Below are 14,736 nucleotides of genomic sequence, written 5' to 3'. Positions count from 1 at the left end.
TGCTGCTGCTGCAGTAGCGGCTGAGGAGGAGAAGGAGGGAGAGGAGCAGGAGGGGGGGAGGAGGAGGAGGGGAGCAGAAAGAAGGCGGTGGCCAGGCAGCTACTGGAAGTCGACCGGCAGGCAGACTCCTCCTCGGTGAGTGCAAACATGTCCTTCCTCCCCCGCTGGGTCACAGGAAGCCTGTGCAGGTGACCTCAAAGGCACGGCTGTTAAAAAAACACTTCAACCTGTAAAAAACAGGAAATGACCCACTGACACCATGCTGGTCACATTCAGTAAAAAAAAATAAAAATAATAATAATAATAATAAAAATCAGCTTGTCAAGTATAGAATACCCTTTTTGTTATGATCAAGGGTTAATATATGATAAAATAAATAGGGTATGTTTTAGGAAACGGGACGGCTTGCTAACGTCTCTGTTGCTAACGTGAGCTAAATGTAGCTAGCGAACAATACTTTTTTTTAGTTTCATGGTTATAACTGATTTGAATTCAAAATTAAAACTGACATTAAACCTCTGCTCAAGATGTTTAAGTAATACCACATCAGCCTAAAAAAACTTTCCATGAATATATTCACTGCATGTATGGTTAAAACATAGTAGAAGTACAAAATACTTAGCTTGTTAAAGCAGTTAAGTCTCTAGCATTCTGGGTGATTTAACCTGTAACAAATTCAATCAGTTAACTAAAACTATATTTGTCTATGGGGCGCAAATGATACAAATTATCAGTGGAGGAGCTGCACAGTATCTAATATCATAATAGCTTTCACACACAGCAAACAATAAATAAATACAATTTTAAAAATAAAGTAAGGCAGCTCAGAAAACATTCCTTTGCATACAGCTATACACTAAATATGGCATATATAGCTATCTAGCATCCACAATTATTATTTTTGCATTTAAAATTAAGGAGGTTTGAAATTCAGAGGAAAGAGATAGCTAACTTTGCAGTAAACACTCAGTAAAATAAATAAATAAAGTGGGTTAATCCATCACATGTTTTTTTCTGATTATGGGTTAATGTTTTGGTTTTTGTAGTAATATTTGATTTTGCTTGTAATTAAAATAAGATATATATACATTATATAGGCACCAGTTATTATATATAGTTGAATGGTAATGATAACATTAGCACAGGATATTTTGTGAGGATTCTCTGTAACATTATTTCTGAAAGCATCGGTGTCAGGACTGACTCATAAAAACTTTAAGTGCCACGTAAATGTTTGAGCTATCTCTACCACATGGGTGCAAAGTGTTTTAGAGGGCCAGTTAAATTAAAATGACATGAGTGATTCATGGATCTGCTTGTTGAGACAGGGTGAGTGAGGAAAAGCACAAATGCTAGTGTAGAACTTTGCCCCAGTTAGTCTCTGTCTGAGATAAAAACATGTCTTCAAGGAGGACTGTGCAGCTCGAGCTGTGGACTGTAATCAGTGCACGGCATGACTTGATTGGAAGTCTTTGCAGATTGCACACACAGTGGAGGATGAGACAGCTCCCCCCTCAGGGCTCTCTGGTCCACCCACAGAGCGATGAGATGGTCACTTTAGGCCGCTGGAGAGATCATGACAACTGAGACAAGGCTGTCTGACTGTCTTATGAAACGAAAGGGGATGAGTAAGCAGAAGAGTCCACATGGATGGTCGAAATGTGTCATTTCAACAGTTTGGAAAAGTGCTTTGTTGCTGTTAAATTTGACTAATTCAGTGGAAGCTAATTCCTCTTTTTGTCTGCAAAGGTTATTCTCGATAAGCTGTGTATTAGCAGAACAGACAGCTTTTTTTGTTTTGTTTTGTTTTATCACAATCATCTGGGGCATTTTTACTTTCATTACTAAAGTTCGGTGCCAATATATTTTTTGTGCAATGTCATCTCGGACTCTGGTGGAGCTTTGTCAAGTCTGAGATTGGCCATCAGACATTTTGCTTCATTTTTCTAAGAAAGCCTGCGTTAGTTAAGGAAAACTGTTAAAGTATTATCTACAAAAATTTATTTAAAAATTTGAAAGGTAAAAGCACTGATTATGAAAAACATTCCCTGTCTGTGCTTTACTTCAGTTTTTGGATGAATATTACTGCTATATTAATGACACTGATGACTTATGTTGAGATAGTTTACAGAACATGGCCATGGAAGAGCAACATAACATCACATCTGTCTGCACAGAGTGTTGCCACAATAGTCTTGTAAACACAGATAGATCAAAGGCCCCTGACGAGGTTTATGCTTGGCTCATCAGACATTGTTCTGTAGACATATCTACAATAGATGTGAATATCTAGGTTGCAGAGACTATGAGAAGATTGCTCGTAACGTCTGTACAAGACACGTGTGACCTCCTGTTGTTTGGAGACAGAGTGACCAGGGAGAGTCATAAAATTCCCCCACATTAGGCAGCATAATCTAAAGCAATGCATCATATTATATAGTGTAAGAACATCATATTTACCAAACTTTGCACCGAAGAGGACGGGTATGAATAACTGCAATATGAAAAGAAGCATGTAACTAAAATATATCAGACAAAAGTATTAAGTTGCATAAAATGAAACTATTAAAGCAGATGGCAAGGGTAGGAAGGTGTTGCGTGATAACATAACATTTTAAAGATGTTGGGAATTTACCAAGCAGGGTCAGAGGTTCTAGTTAAGGACGCTAAGAGGAAGTGTACAGTAGGATTACCCATTTTGAAGCATCATGACAGTTCAGTCCCTGCTGGATCGGTTTTGACCTTTCACTTTTAAATCAGTTTTTTGTAAGTCCCCCAAACTTAATGTAAGTGCCTTAGTAAATGCAACCACGCCTTTCTAAATACGTTTCAAAACACTGGCAATGAAAACAATGCAGCTTTATGCAGAACTGTCCAGCCTCAGCTTTAATGCCTGGAGGCAGTGACCCTGGATTCACCAAGCGGTTTTTTGTTTTGTTTTTTAACAGTGCATCAGAGAGTTGAACGCCTTTGCAAGGGTGAAGCAGAAGTAAAAGAAAAAGAAAAAGACGACAGCCTCGAGTAAACTTCCCCCTCTGTTGGCCCTTCCCACTGACCTAAGCAATGTGCGCATTTTTAAGGCTGCGAAAAAAAAAACAACAAAAAAACAAAACGGTACGTGCAGCAAAGGACGGGGAGGGGGTAGACCGTGCGCTGAGGGTTTCCCCCGCTGTTGCGAGCAGCAGCCGCAGGTCCTCTTGAATGAAAGAATTGTTCACTCCGCGCCGGTGACCAATAACTTCTCTTCTCTCTGCGGTCCATGTTTGACGCGTCACAGCCGGGGCGCGCCCACACCGCACACATCTCACAGCGGAGTTATGCTTGGATGGGCTCACGGAAAGACAACACATGCCGCAGGAAAAAGTAGGAGCCTTTGCAGGAGAAGTCACGGACGAGGCCCAGCAGCAGAAGCGGAGGCTAAAAAGAAGGCTAAGTTAGCAGTCACTTTCATCCGGGAGCTGGAGCACTTTTCCCCCCATCCAAATACTTGTAAAAGGAAGCGCCGCACTTTTTTTTGTTAGGTAAGCGATGCATGTTTATTCAATTAAGTGTTGTGTATGTGGCACTTACTGTTATGAGACCTTGAGATCTGTTGTTTCCTATTCGATAGATAAGGTACCTGATGCATTAACAATGTTTCTGCATTGTTTTGCTGAGGTGTGTGTAAAGATGTAGTCAGGAGAGAGGTTGTTCTCCATGCGTTGATTGCACTGATTTGCCCTTTTGTATATTTTGCTTCTAGTCTTTGTTGTTGTCTCTATAGTGAAGGTTGAGTATTTTTGTTTTTTCTTTAGAATTAGGTTAAATGAGCACTGGGTAGTTTTGTTGAAGACATTTTAATCAGAAGAGAAAGATCTTCATTGACTGTTTATTATTATTATGTCTAAACAAATTGAATAAACTAACTGTCTTTGTTTTCATCTCTGAATGAACAAAATAAACCAACTGACCTCAAAGTACAACACAATTTCACAATGTTTGTTTCTTTTGTTTGTATTTGGCAGACCCTGCCACCTCTCTAGCTTTTTATCTAGCTCCTTATTTTCCCCCGCTGTAAGCTGCTTAACTTAATTATGACAAAAATAGATATTTATGAGTTTGTATTATTACCTCATCATATATTGTACATATAAACTGAGTTTATATAATACAATTCAGAGTTTGAATGTCTTCCAAAACTGTATAGCGCCCATTTAATATCCAAGTCTTATTGTTGGTCTTATTGTCTATTGCTTACTCCAACAGTAATATCTCTTATAATTACTGACATATTGTCTGTACAGTCTAACAGATTCTTACTGGCCTTATGGTGCTCTTTGTATTGGCAAAGTTACATTTGTCATAACATCTTTTTTTTCTCACTCAGATAAAGATTTAAATCATATTATTGCTGTTGTTTTGACAGATTAAGATGTCACATTAATTACATTGTTTGATCAGACATTTGTTTTTCACAGTTAATTTGTGACATATTAATACATTTGTGTTATGCAATGGACACTAGAAATAGTCTAGTAAAACCAAAGCAAACAAACAACATTCACCTCAGACCACAGATTCATGGTAAGTCTGATTGAAAGTGGCTCAAGTAAAAACTGTCATTGCCTGCGCTCCATAATGATACAAATATTGATGAATTGTGGAAAGATACCCGCCCAGCTGCTTGGTTGTTAATAGCCTTGGAAATGATGAACATTGTGTAACAGTGCAGTATTTGCCAGTTCTGACATTGCACTTGCAAAACAACTTGTGATATGAATCATACTATGAAGGCTTTTTCTGCCTCATCTGTTGGGCATCTCAGTGTCCACATTGTTGATCCAAAGGATGTTGACATCATATTTCAGGGTTAGTCGGGACACACCCGGTCTTAACTTCAACAAAGGAAGTGAATAATCGGAAAGAGGCACAAGACAGGCAACTTAATCCTTTCGGAGGACGACCCGGAATAATCACAAGGAGGGTGAGGTGAGGTTTATCATAATGCTGATTTAGTATCTGATCTTTTTAAATAAGCTAATGTGTTTATGGATAATTTAAAGAGGTGAATCTTTTCGTGAGCTTCCCACAGATAACTTTACCACTGATGTTACATCCTTGCAGCAATGGATGCATCCGCTGAGGACTACGGGAATTACAGCTATGAATATGACCTGGAGTATGGCGACTTGGAAGAGCTTGAGGTTGGACACAAGCAGAGCGAAACTACACACATTATCTCAGTGGTCATCTACATTATATCCTTTGTGCTCGGCCTGATTGGAAATGGAACTGTGATCTGGGTGACGGCATTCAAAAGCAAAAAGACTGTCAACAGCACCTGGTTGCTCAATCTAGCCATGGCAGACTTTGTATTCGTGCTCTTTCTACCCTTCTACATTGACTACATCCTGAGGGACTTCCACTGGCACTTTGGTGTGGCCTTGTGTAAGATTAACTCATTTGTGTCTGTGATGAACATGTTCGCCAGTGTGCTCTTCCTCACAGTGCTCAGCATAGACAGATATGTCTCTCTGGTGCACCTCAACTGGTGTCAGAGGTATCGCACCGTAGAGAGAGCCTGGGTCGTGTGTGGGTGCATATGGGTGCTAGCTGCTGCCTTGAGCTGCCAGGCGCTGATTTTTCGCGACACCATGCGCTTGCACAACAAGGTGGTGTGCTTCAACAACTTCCACACAGGGGACGGACACACAGCAGCCATGAGGCATATTATAATAGTGGTCATTCGCACCACGGTGGGATTCTTCTTGCCTTTTACTGCCATATGTGTGACGGGAATACTCCTGACAATCAAAGTGAATCAATCCGGGGGTTCAGTCCGCCTGTCCAGCTTCTCCAAAACAGTCTCTGCTGTCATCCTGGCCTTCTTTTTATGCTGGGCACCTTTTCATACTTTCAGCTTGATGGAGTTGACTATACACTCCTCAGCATACCTACACAACATTCTGAAAGCTGGCTTTCCTCTCGCCACCAGCTTAGGTTTTTTCAACAGCTGCATCAACCCCCTGCTGTACATACTCCTGGGCAAAAAGGTGCGTCATATCCTCAAGCGTGCATGCTTTGACTTAACCAAGAGTTCACTGAGAGAGCTCAGCCAGTCAATCTCTGCCACTGAGACGGAGTCTGTGCCAGGAGTTCAACAGGACGGTGTCCCAGAGGAGCCTGTGGCATCATCAACTCTATGATTACAACCATCCTCAGACTGTAGTCGTTTTCCATGAAATGCATGAGGGTAAGACTATTACTTAAGCTTAAATGTGGGGGACTACCATAGTTGGTCTTTCCAAGTGTAGTGTTAAGATTTTCCTATTTTGTTACATTTGGACAGAGTCGTGTGTAATTACTCTGAATGGAAAAGTTGAGCAAAGTGTGTATAATGTGTACGAGAGATATTATCTTTCCATGTATTATATAATATATCAATTTGAAGAGAAAGAGGCAAGATAAAATTAAAAGCTGGAACAGTCACTTAGTTGATCAACAGATGATTAAAACTAATCTGATAACCAATTAGGTGTTCCTTTTCCTTTGGAAATAAAAATCTTAAGCATTGTCTGGTTCCAGCTTCTCAAATTGTGAGAATCTGTTGCTTGAAGTTCTTTTTCTTCGATGATTTAAGTATAACATGAACGTCTTTGTGTTTTGGACTGTTGCTCTCAATTTGCAATGAAAATGTTTCACTATTGTTTATCATTTTATGGACACTGACCGATTAGCCGATGATGACAGTAATTGTTATTAGCTTTCATCAAATGCAAATGTTTCATTGTACTCATGAAGCATGACGTCTTTAGTTTTAAAAGATGAGATATGTTGCATATACTGTATCTATTTGTAGTCTGATAGTATTATGTGTTATACAGTTTTATACTGGCTGCTAGTCACTTATTAATGTATTGTAAGATTTTTAAACTAGTTGAGAGTTGTATAAATGTTATATTCTAATATATTACAAATGCCTAGCATAAATTTCAATAAATGTATTTCTCTGTACATCTGCTATCCTTTCCTTGTTCATATTTTGTTTTTTATTGTGTTTGACTTGATGTCATTGAAGAGTCTGTCATTGTGACAGCATGTAATAGCAGGCTTTGATGTGTTATGTACACACACTAGACCGCCAAGTGGCTTTACACGGGCAAAATAAGTATACACTAGCCTGATATCAGCCCAGATGTTAATGTATTTCCATTTGCTGAGGGGCTGTTTACAAACTCACACACTTCCTGTTATTTCTTTCTGTTGAACTCTGACATGTAAGGATTACATCATTGTTAGTTACCATCCTGGGTTGAATACATGGGAAGTAAAACATTTCCCTCCCCTTCAAACAACAACATTCAGCATGTCTTCATGGCACCTTAGGAACAGCCCAAGTGGACCTCCATCTTTAGGATTGTGTGCTCTTTAGAATACATTGCAAAGTAATGTGATGAAGAAAGCGTAGCCACATTGTGCCCAGTGACTGCATGAAACAAAGTACATTTACTCAAGTGCTGTACTTCAGTACAATTTTGAGTTACTTGTATTTTCCTTAAGTATTTCCTTTTACTGCTACTTCATACTTCTGCTTCATTTTGGAGGCAAATAATGTACTTTTTACTCCATTACATTTATGATAATGATAACTGAAGCTACTAGTTATTTTTCCAGGTAAATTGCACGCTGCCTCAGAGTGAATGTAGTTGAAAGTGATTTGATTTGATTTGACTAAGTGAATATTATAATCTGCAGACCGGTACTTGATGGGTGGATAGGAGGCTTTAAAGTATAAACATAGAGTATATATGTATAATTTATATGTACTTAATTTACTTTTGATACGCAAGTACATTAATGTCTGAAAATGACTTTTGATACTTAAAATAAACACACTTAATATCAGATATATTAAGACTTTCAATACTATTTGCATGGCTGACTTTCATGTTTACCAATGTTGTAATTTATGAAGCTATTTTAACTCCAACTCAAGTGTGACTCTTGGGTATTATTTACAATGATTGTACCACATCACCACAGCCTGTCCCTAATGAGAACATACTGAGGTACATAGGCTTACATCACTGTTGTGGCTAGTCTTGAACATCTGTACCATTAGATTAGTCAATGTTTTCAAAAATTAGCCTTTCCATTGGGATTATGGTAACAGTCCTACAGGATTACTTAATCCGTGACGCAGCAGAATAACAACAGGACAGTGCGCAATCTGCGTCGCAGGCAGTCTCATTAGGACAAACTGATAAGGTAAGTGAGGCTGACCGGCCACCGCCGTGATTTTATTATAGGATATTAACATTATCAGGCGTGTGCAGTGTGTAGTCGGGGCACGTGTGCTGAACAAACCTTAGGAATGTCTCCTTATTAATGATGTGACTGGTCAAATTGTCCGGCTGCATCTCGACTGACGTTATGTCACGTTGACGTTAGCCTGTTTGTAGCGGGATGTGCTGCGTTTGTGGTTTTAAATTGAACGTGTCGAACGTTTGAAAACTCTCCGTTGGAGCGGCAGGAGATATTCATCATGACGTAGCAGTCGAAAATAAGAATGTCGCGAGCTCCCAGGCGGCTAACGGTAACTTATATCCATCTTTGCTAACGTTAGCTTGGTACACCATTTCATGTTTATCACGTTAAGTAAGTTATAAAGTCAAATTTCCAACGTTATGCAGGGCATACGAACATGTCTCTTTATAACATCTTTCTTTATACCCATTCAGACTCGTCAGTTTGTATCTTGCGACTTTCTATTTTCAAAATACGTCACAGCGCACATTGACTGCTCCTGACTAGCTAGCTAAAAATGACTTCTGCTTTTGTTTTGATTGTCGTGTGGAAGCTTGGCGGACCTCGGGCCATTTAAAATCACGAACATCTTGCAGCCTTGTGGACAGTTTCGAAAAGTGTGTCATCCAGAAGATCTAGATATTAGTTACACGTGATCCTGCCTCTCTGCCTCTCTTCCAGCATGTTGCGTCTCCCTGTTGTGAGCCGGAGCCTCTTTCCAGCTGCTCTTTCTAAAGGAGGTGCGGCTGCAACCAACAATGGTAACAATCTGTCACTTCATCAGCTGGTTAATTGGTTTTGCCTTCGTTACGTACAATACTGTTGTTGTATTTCTACATAACGCCCGTTTTGTTTGTGCGCAAGAAGCAGAACTCTTTTCTCTGAGATCCACTGATGGATTATAGGCAGGATTACAGACTGCCAGTTTCTACGTTTGGTGCCAGGCTGTTGCTGGCTCAATATAGTCATTTCCAGTCAGTGGCAGTAGTTTCTCATTACTTTGAAATACCAGGAAACCACCGTAGTATAATGTGCTATAAACTATGAAAAATAGTCTTGCTTATTTATTTAAGTGTTGATAAAAGATCTCAGTCATCCAGGTCATGATAATTCTAAGTGCTATCCCATGGGCAGCTGGACGTGTTTCGGCTCTCATCCAAGAAGCTACTTGATTTATTTAAAGCAAAGAAAAGGATAAGACCTGCACTGAGCTGGTTTCTGTCTGTGCTTGAAGTTCGCACCGCAGCTACAGCAACAGCAGCTGCCCCTAACCTCCTGGAGGTGTTCGTGGATGGGAATCCTGTCATGGTGGAGCCAGGGACCACAGTGCTGCAGGTAACACAGTAAACTTGCGCATGCAGCTACACAGGGCTTGATTCCTAGCATCAGATTTGAAACTGTGACTCAATCTTGTCACAGGCATGTGAGAAGGTAGGAATGCAGATTCCCCGCTTCTGCTACCATGAGCGCCTGTCAGTCGCAGGGAACTGTCGCATGTGTCTTGTGGAGATCGAGAAAGTTCCTAAGGTATGTTTTAGATTGGGTATGGGAGGTTTTTGTGTCTATTTTGGTTTGAGAAAAATTCATACTAATTGTTGACACATCTGTACCTGATTAGATAATAATAATGATCATTTTTCTTCCATGTTGTAGCCAGTGGCAGCTTGTGCAATGCCAGTGATGAAGGGCTGGAACATTTTAACCAATTCTGACAAAACAAGGAAGGCCAGGTAGGCTCATACTCAAAACTAAGACAGTGATATTACATGTTTGCATTATAGAATTTATATTGTTTAATATTTATCTTATTATAAACCAAGGTGACCCACACAAGGACCTACATCTCTCATAACAAATGCCACGAAGTCAACATTTCCTTGTATGAAAGTAACCTAAAATAATCTTTATCAAAACTGTTGTTTACAGAGAGGGTGTGATGGAGTTCCTGCTGGCTAACCACCCATTAGATTGCCCAATCTGTGATCAGGGTGGAGAATGTGATCTTCAGGTAAAAAAAATGTCTATGTAGATGTATTTTTCATAGACTTGAAGTGTACGCATGACAGACATTGTTTTCTTTGGAATTATTTTTTCAAGATTGACTAATAAGACTGAATGCAATTTTGTTTGCAGGACCAGTCAATGCAGTTTGGGAGTGACAGGAGCCGCTTCACAGAGAGCAAAAGAGCCGTTGAGGACAAGAATATTGGCCCTCTCATCAAAACCATCATGACTCGCTGTATCCAGTGCACGCGCTGTGTACGGTGAGTGTCGGATCAATACTTAGCGTATGTTGAGTGTAAATTTCCAGTGTTAAAAAGTAAGTGTTTTTTTCTCCGCTGCTACAGCTTTGCCAGTGAGATTGCAGGTGTGGAGGACCTGGGCACCACTGGCAGAGGCAATGACCTGCAGATTGGGACCTATGTGGAGAAAATGTTCATGTCAGAGCTGTCAGGGAATGTTATTGACATATGCCCAGTGGGGGCCCTGACCTCAAAACCATATGCATTCACTGCTCGTCCATGGGAGACCAGGTTTTTTAATTGTGCTCTACATTTTGATAAATTTTTTTTTTAGGTTTAAAAGGTTTGTTTTTACACTCAAGCATCCTCTTCACTGTCCTGCAGGAAGACTGAAACCATTGATGTTCTGGATGCTGTAGGTAGTAACATTGTGGTGAGCACTCGCGGGGGCGAGGTGATGAGAATCCTGCCTCGTCTCAATGAGGATATTAATGAGGAGTGGATTTCAGACAAAACCAGGTTCTTTTATTGCCACACAAAGTTTGCTTCTACATATACATAGATTTCTGTATGATGTTTGCAACATTACTGAACTTGTCCTTGCTTTCATCCCTACAGGTTTGCTTATGATGGACTGAAGAGGCAGAGGCTTACTCAGCCAATGGTGAAAAATGAGTCTGGGCAGTTGGTTGCCACAACCTGGGAAGATGCTCTGACTCGAGTTGCTGGAGCAGTATGTAGTTTCTGATTGAAACAAATTTTTAACAGTGTAGCTAGCTAGCTAGATGGATGGATGGATGTCTGACCTACATAAGGCAGCACTGAACCCTGCTTATACATATGTTTTATCTGACAGCTGCAAGGAGTGGAAGGAAATGATGTTGCTGCTGTTGTTGGAGGCTTGGTGGATGCAGAGGCACTCATTTCCCTGAAAGATTTGCTGAATCGTTTCAATAGTGACACCCTGTGCACTGAGGAGGCATTCCCAATGGCTGGAGCTGGGTAAGACCATAGAACGAATAACACTGAAGAAGGGATAAAGGCGGTTAGCACTGTTGTTAACCGGTTGTTCACTGTTATTTCTTTAACTGCTTAAACATTGGCTTCTTCAGATCTGATCTGCGTTCAAACTATCTCCTTAACACTGGGATTGCTGGCATTGAAGAAGCTGACCTGCTGCTTCTGGTTGGCACAAACCCACGCTATGAGGCTCCTCTTTTCAATGCAAGAATCAGAAAAGGGTAGGTTAAATGCTGTAAATACAGTATCTGGGGTTGTTGAATAATGTTAGACTAGTAAAGTTATGTTATAGAAAAAAGCCTGTTCTTTAATCTTCACACCTCTTATTCAGCTGGCTTCACAATGAGTTGCAAGTGGCTCTTGTGGGAAAGGAAGTAGACCTGAGTTACTCACATGACCATCTTGGGGAATCTGCCACGGTTCTTCAGGAAATTGCGTCAGGGATTCACCCATTTTCCCTGGTAACACTGTCAACACTCTCAGCAATACAATAAGTGTGAACTTGATATATGAATGTCTGTTCCTCTTGGTTATGTCCTCTATCTCCTCTCGCAGGTCTTGGCTAAAGCGAATCGTCCTGTTGTGGTTGTTGGAAGCAGTTGCCTGCAAAGGGAGGATGGGGCTGCAATAATGGCTGCTGTGTCAACCATTGCTCAAAACGCTCGTGTCAGCAGTGGCGTGGAGGAAACCTGGAAGGTTCTCAACGTACTTCACAGGTCATACTCTTGGAAAAGTACATGGGAAGCTTTTAGTAACAGGATGGTGTTTAAGGGGGATTTTTATTGTAATGTTTGCTGTTTTTCCTGCATATTCAGGGTTGCCAGTCAAGTGGCAGCACTTGATCTTGGGTACAAGCCAGGAGTGGAGGCTATCAGAAAGAACCCGCCCAAACTTCTGTTCCTACTTGGAGCTGATGCTGGCTGCATTACTCGCCAAGACCTCCCAAAGGATAGCTTCATAATTTATCAAGGTCAGCTGGTTCACAGCAGCAGAACCCTCCCATTTACATTAATTTATGCATGGCATCTGAGGGAGGCAGTGCTATTCCTGACATATAATCTTTTGCACATATAGATGGGTTGAAAAGGGAAAGCCTGAATAAATTAGTGCAGATGCTTCCATACAGTACCCAAGGGGGCGTGAAATGGTTTTAGAAGTGTGAAACTACTTTGCACTAAATTTCAATGCTCTTTGCCATAACTGCCCAGGTCACCATGGTGATATTGGTGCACCAATGGCTGATATCATACTTCCTGGAGCTGCATATACTGAGAAATGTAGCACCTATGTGAACACTGAAGGCCGTGCCCAGCAGACCAAAGTGGCTGTGACTGCTCCAGGCATGGCTAGGGAGGATTGGAGGATCATCAGAGCCATTTCTGAGGTGAACTACAATCAGTAATAATGGTGTTATATTGAATATTAAGAAATAAGATTTAAAGCTGTGTATTTTTCCATCCATAATTAAGCTTGCTGGAGTGACTCTGCCATATGACACCCTTGATGAAGTGCGTGATAGACTGGCAGAGGTTTCCCCTAATCTGGTGCGATATGATGATGTCGAGGAGGCTAACTACTTTAAGCAGGCTAACGAACTCTCTAAGGTCAGCTGTTATCTTACTCCAGCATGTGTTTAGCTGATTACACAGGGGCACTAATTAAGCTTTATATCAATATGCTTCATACTCTGTGATGATGGTGGTATCTGGCCTATCTCTTTCAGGCAGTGAACCAGGCTGTCCTTGCTGGACCTTTAGTCCCTCCACAACTTACTGTGAAGGACTTCTATATGACTGGTGGGTTGTTAGTACTCCTCTCACTAAAACTAGTCTGAGGGTTATTTTTGCACCAAAATTCTCCAGAAAACAGCTTAGGATTTGAAAATGTACATTTCCATGAGAGTGTTATAAGTGTCCAGCATCCATTTCATTGAAACAGTCTGAGTATTGACTCATTTTGGATCTAAATGGTAAAATAAAATTAATTACAGACCACAAAAAAGTCCACAAAAAACAAACCCCTCAATTGTTGAGTGGAAATGTTTTATTAAAACAATGGACAGAAAACATTTTATTACCACAGATTACATTTAAGTGTCATCTGCAAAATTCATATGCAAGTAAAGATGGTGCAGTTAGCTGCCCAGAAATCAAAAATGACATGACATTAAGTAGTGATAAAGCAAGCAAGTGATTTTGATTTTATCATGTCATGGTTAAAGACAAAAATGCAGTATATAGCTGACATTTGTAAAGGTCATGATAGATTGTAGCCACTGATAGTCATTAAAATAAAATCTGGATTACTTTGCCTGGCTGCTTTTGATGGCACTCCTGAAAGCCTGCTTTACATACTTGACACATTTTATAGACAAAAATGGCAGAATTGTAGCAATAATTGAATTTAAGGTAATTTGTAGAAGGTGCTCCTTAGATAAAAGCTGGTAGTCTGGATTTTGTGAAATTCTTGCTTTAATTACAAATTTAACTGAATTTGCAAGACAAAAATTAAACAGCATACAGCCTCAAATGCTATTATCATGTTATGTGTATTTTGGACTGACATATTCATCCTTGAAAATGGAATAATGCTGTGGCAACACCATCATCTGCTCTTAATCTTTACCCACAGATCCGATAAGCAGAGCCTCCCAGACGATGGCGAAGTGTGTGAAAGCTGTCACAGAGGGGGCACAAGCTGTGGACGAGCCAGCCATATGTTAAGCACAGTGGATATCCATCCAGTCCTTGGAAAAAAAAAATACGCACAAGTCTGCTATTTGCACATATTTATATTGCACTGTGTATTGCTATAGTAGATGTTTTACTATAGAAGATGCCTCATTATTTGCGCACATTATGGAGCTACCATACCTTACTTAACCTGCAGAAATATGTGTACGTGCTTCGTGCAGATTGAAGATGTAAGCTTAGATTGACCAAATTTCCAAAAATGCACTCCTGACACTTTGCGTTTTCACATTTAAGGTGTGACCAAAGGTTTAAAAATCCCTATCCTTCCAATCTAGTTTTTTGTCTTCCTGTAAAATGACCAACATTAAAAGTGTTAATATATTTTCCTAAAGGTATATGAAGTATATAGAGTTATATATGCAACCATTTGTGTGATATTTAATAAACCAGTTTTCTGTAGAAGCCTAATGAATCTTTACAAACCTCCCTATTCA

General features: G+C 40.2%; 2 protein-coding genes across 6 annotated transcripts; both read left to right on the top strand.

Moving 5' to 3' along the window:
• Positions 1 to 51: 51 nt before the first annotated feature.
• gpr1 (G protein-coupled receptor 1) lies at positions 52 to 7,000 on the top strand. 3 transcript variants are annotated; one of them, XM_037109620.1, is made up of 4 exons: positions 52 to 135; positions 3,278 to 3,521; positions 4,848 to 4,968; positions 5,104 to 7,000. In XM_037109620.1, the coding sequence occupies exon 4, from the start codon at positions 5,106 to 5,108 to the stop codon at positions 6,183 to 6,185; it is 1,080 nt and encodes a 359-aa protein (XP_036965515.1). In that variant the 5' UTR covers positions 52 to 135; positions 3,278 to 3,521; positions 4,848 to 4,968; positions 5,104 to 5,105; the 3' UTR covers positions 6,186 to 7,000. The 3 variants fall into 3 exon arrangements, with proteins under 3 accessions (XP_036965515.1, XP_036965516.1, XP_036965514.1); XM_037109621.1 differs by lacking the exon at positions 52 to 135 and having other exon boundaries at positions 2,968 to 3,521; positions 4,848 to 4,963; XM_037109619.1 differs by lacking the exon at positions 52 to 135 and having other exon boundaries at positions 2,971 to 3,521.
• A 1,132-nt stretch (positions 7,001 to 8,132) lies between these two features.
• Positions 8,133 to 14,701, top strand: LOC119025725 (NADH-ubiquinone oxidoreductase 75 kDa subunit, mitochondrial-like). Of its 3 annotated transcripts, none has more exons than XM_037109617.1 (19): positions 8,133 to 8,247; positions 8,968 to 9,047; positions 9,521 to 9,621; positions 9,706 to 9,813; positions 9,940 to 10,016; positions 10,213 to 10,294; positions 10,420 to 10,550; positions 10,635 to 10,820; positions 10,914 to 11,048; positions 11,148 to 11,262; positions 11,386 to 11,531; positions 11,642 to 11,770; positions 11,881 to 12,010; positions 12,105 to 12,265; positions 12,365 to 12,519; positions 12,758 to 12,933; positions 13,019 to 13,153; positions 13,273 to 13,345; positions 14,181 to 14,701. In XM_037109617.1, the coding sequence occupies exons 2-19, from the start codon at positions 8,969 to 8,971 to the stop codon at positions 14,270 to 14,272; spliced, it is 2,211 nt and encodes a 736-aa protein (XP_036965512.1). In that variant the 5' UTR covers positions 8,133 to 8,247; position 8,968; the 3' UTR covers positions 14,273 to 14,701. The 3 variants fall into 3 exon arrangements, with proteins under 3 accessions (XP_036965512.1, XP_036965510.1, XP_036965511.1); XM_037109615.1 differs by lacking the exon at positions 8,133 to 8,247 and adding an exon at positions 8,331 to 8,575; XM_037109616.1 differs by lacking the exon at positions 8,133 to 8,247 and adding an exon at positions 8,331 to 8,637.
• Positions 14,702 to 14,736: the final 35 nt, after the last annotated feature.

The sequence above is a fragment of the Acanthopagrus latus genome, chromosome 9, assembly GCF_904848185.1.
Source record: "Acanthopagrus latus isolate v.2019 chromosome 9, fAcaLat1.1, whole genome shotgun sequence".
Taxonomy (NCBI): Eukaryota; Metazoa; Chordata; class Actinopteri; order Spariformes; family Sparidae; genus Acanthopagrus; species Acanthopagrus latus.
This window is presented reverse-complemented; position numbering and strand designations above follow the sequence as displayed.

Excerpts from the sequence above, each read along its gene's own strand:
- gpr1 (XM_037109620.1), top strand. The coding sequence starts at position 5,106 with ATGGATGCATCCGCTGAGGACTACGGGAATTACAGCTATGAATATGAC.
- LOC119025725 (XM_037109617.1), top strand. The coding sequence starts at position 8,969 with ATGTTGCGTCTCCCTGTTGTGAGCCGGAGCCTCTTTCCAGCTGCTCTT. Across the intron at positions 11,049-11,147 it reads TGGATTTCAGACAAAACCAG|GTTTGCTTATGATGGACTGA; the intron begins GTTCTTTTATTG and ends TCATCCCTACAG. Across the intron at positions 11,532-11,641 it reads TTCCCAATGGCTGGAGCTGG|ATCTGATCTGCGTTCAAACT; the intron begins GTAAGACCATAG and ends TGGCTTCTTCAG.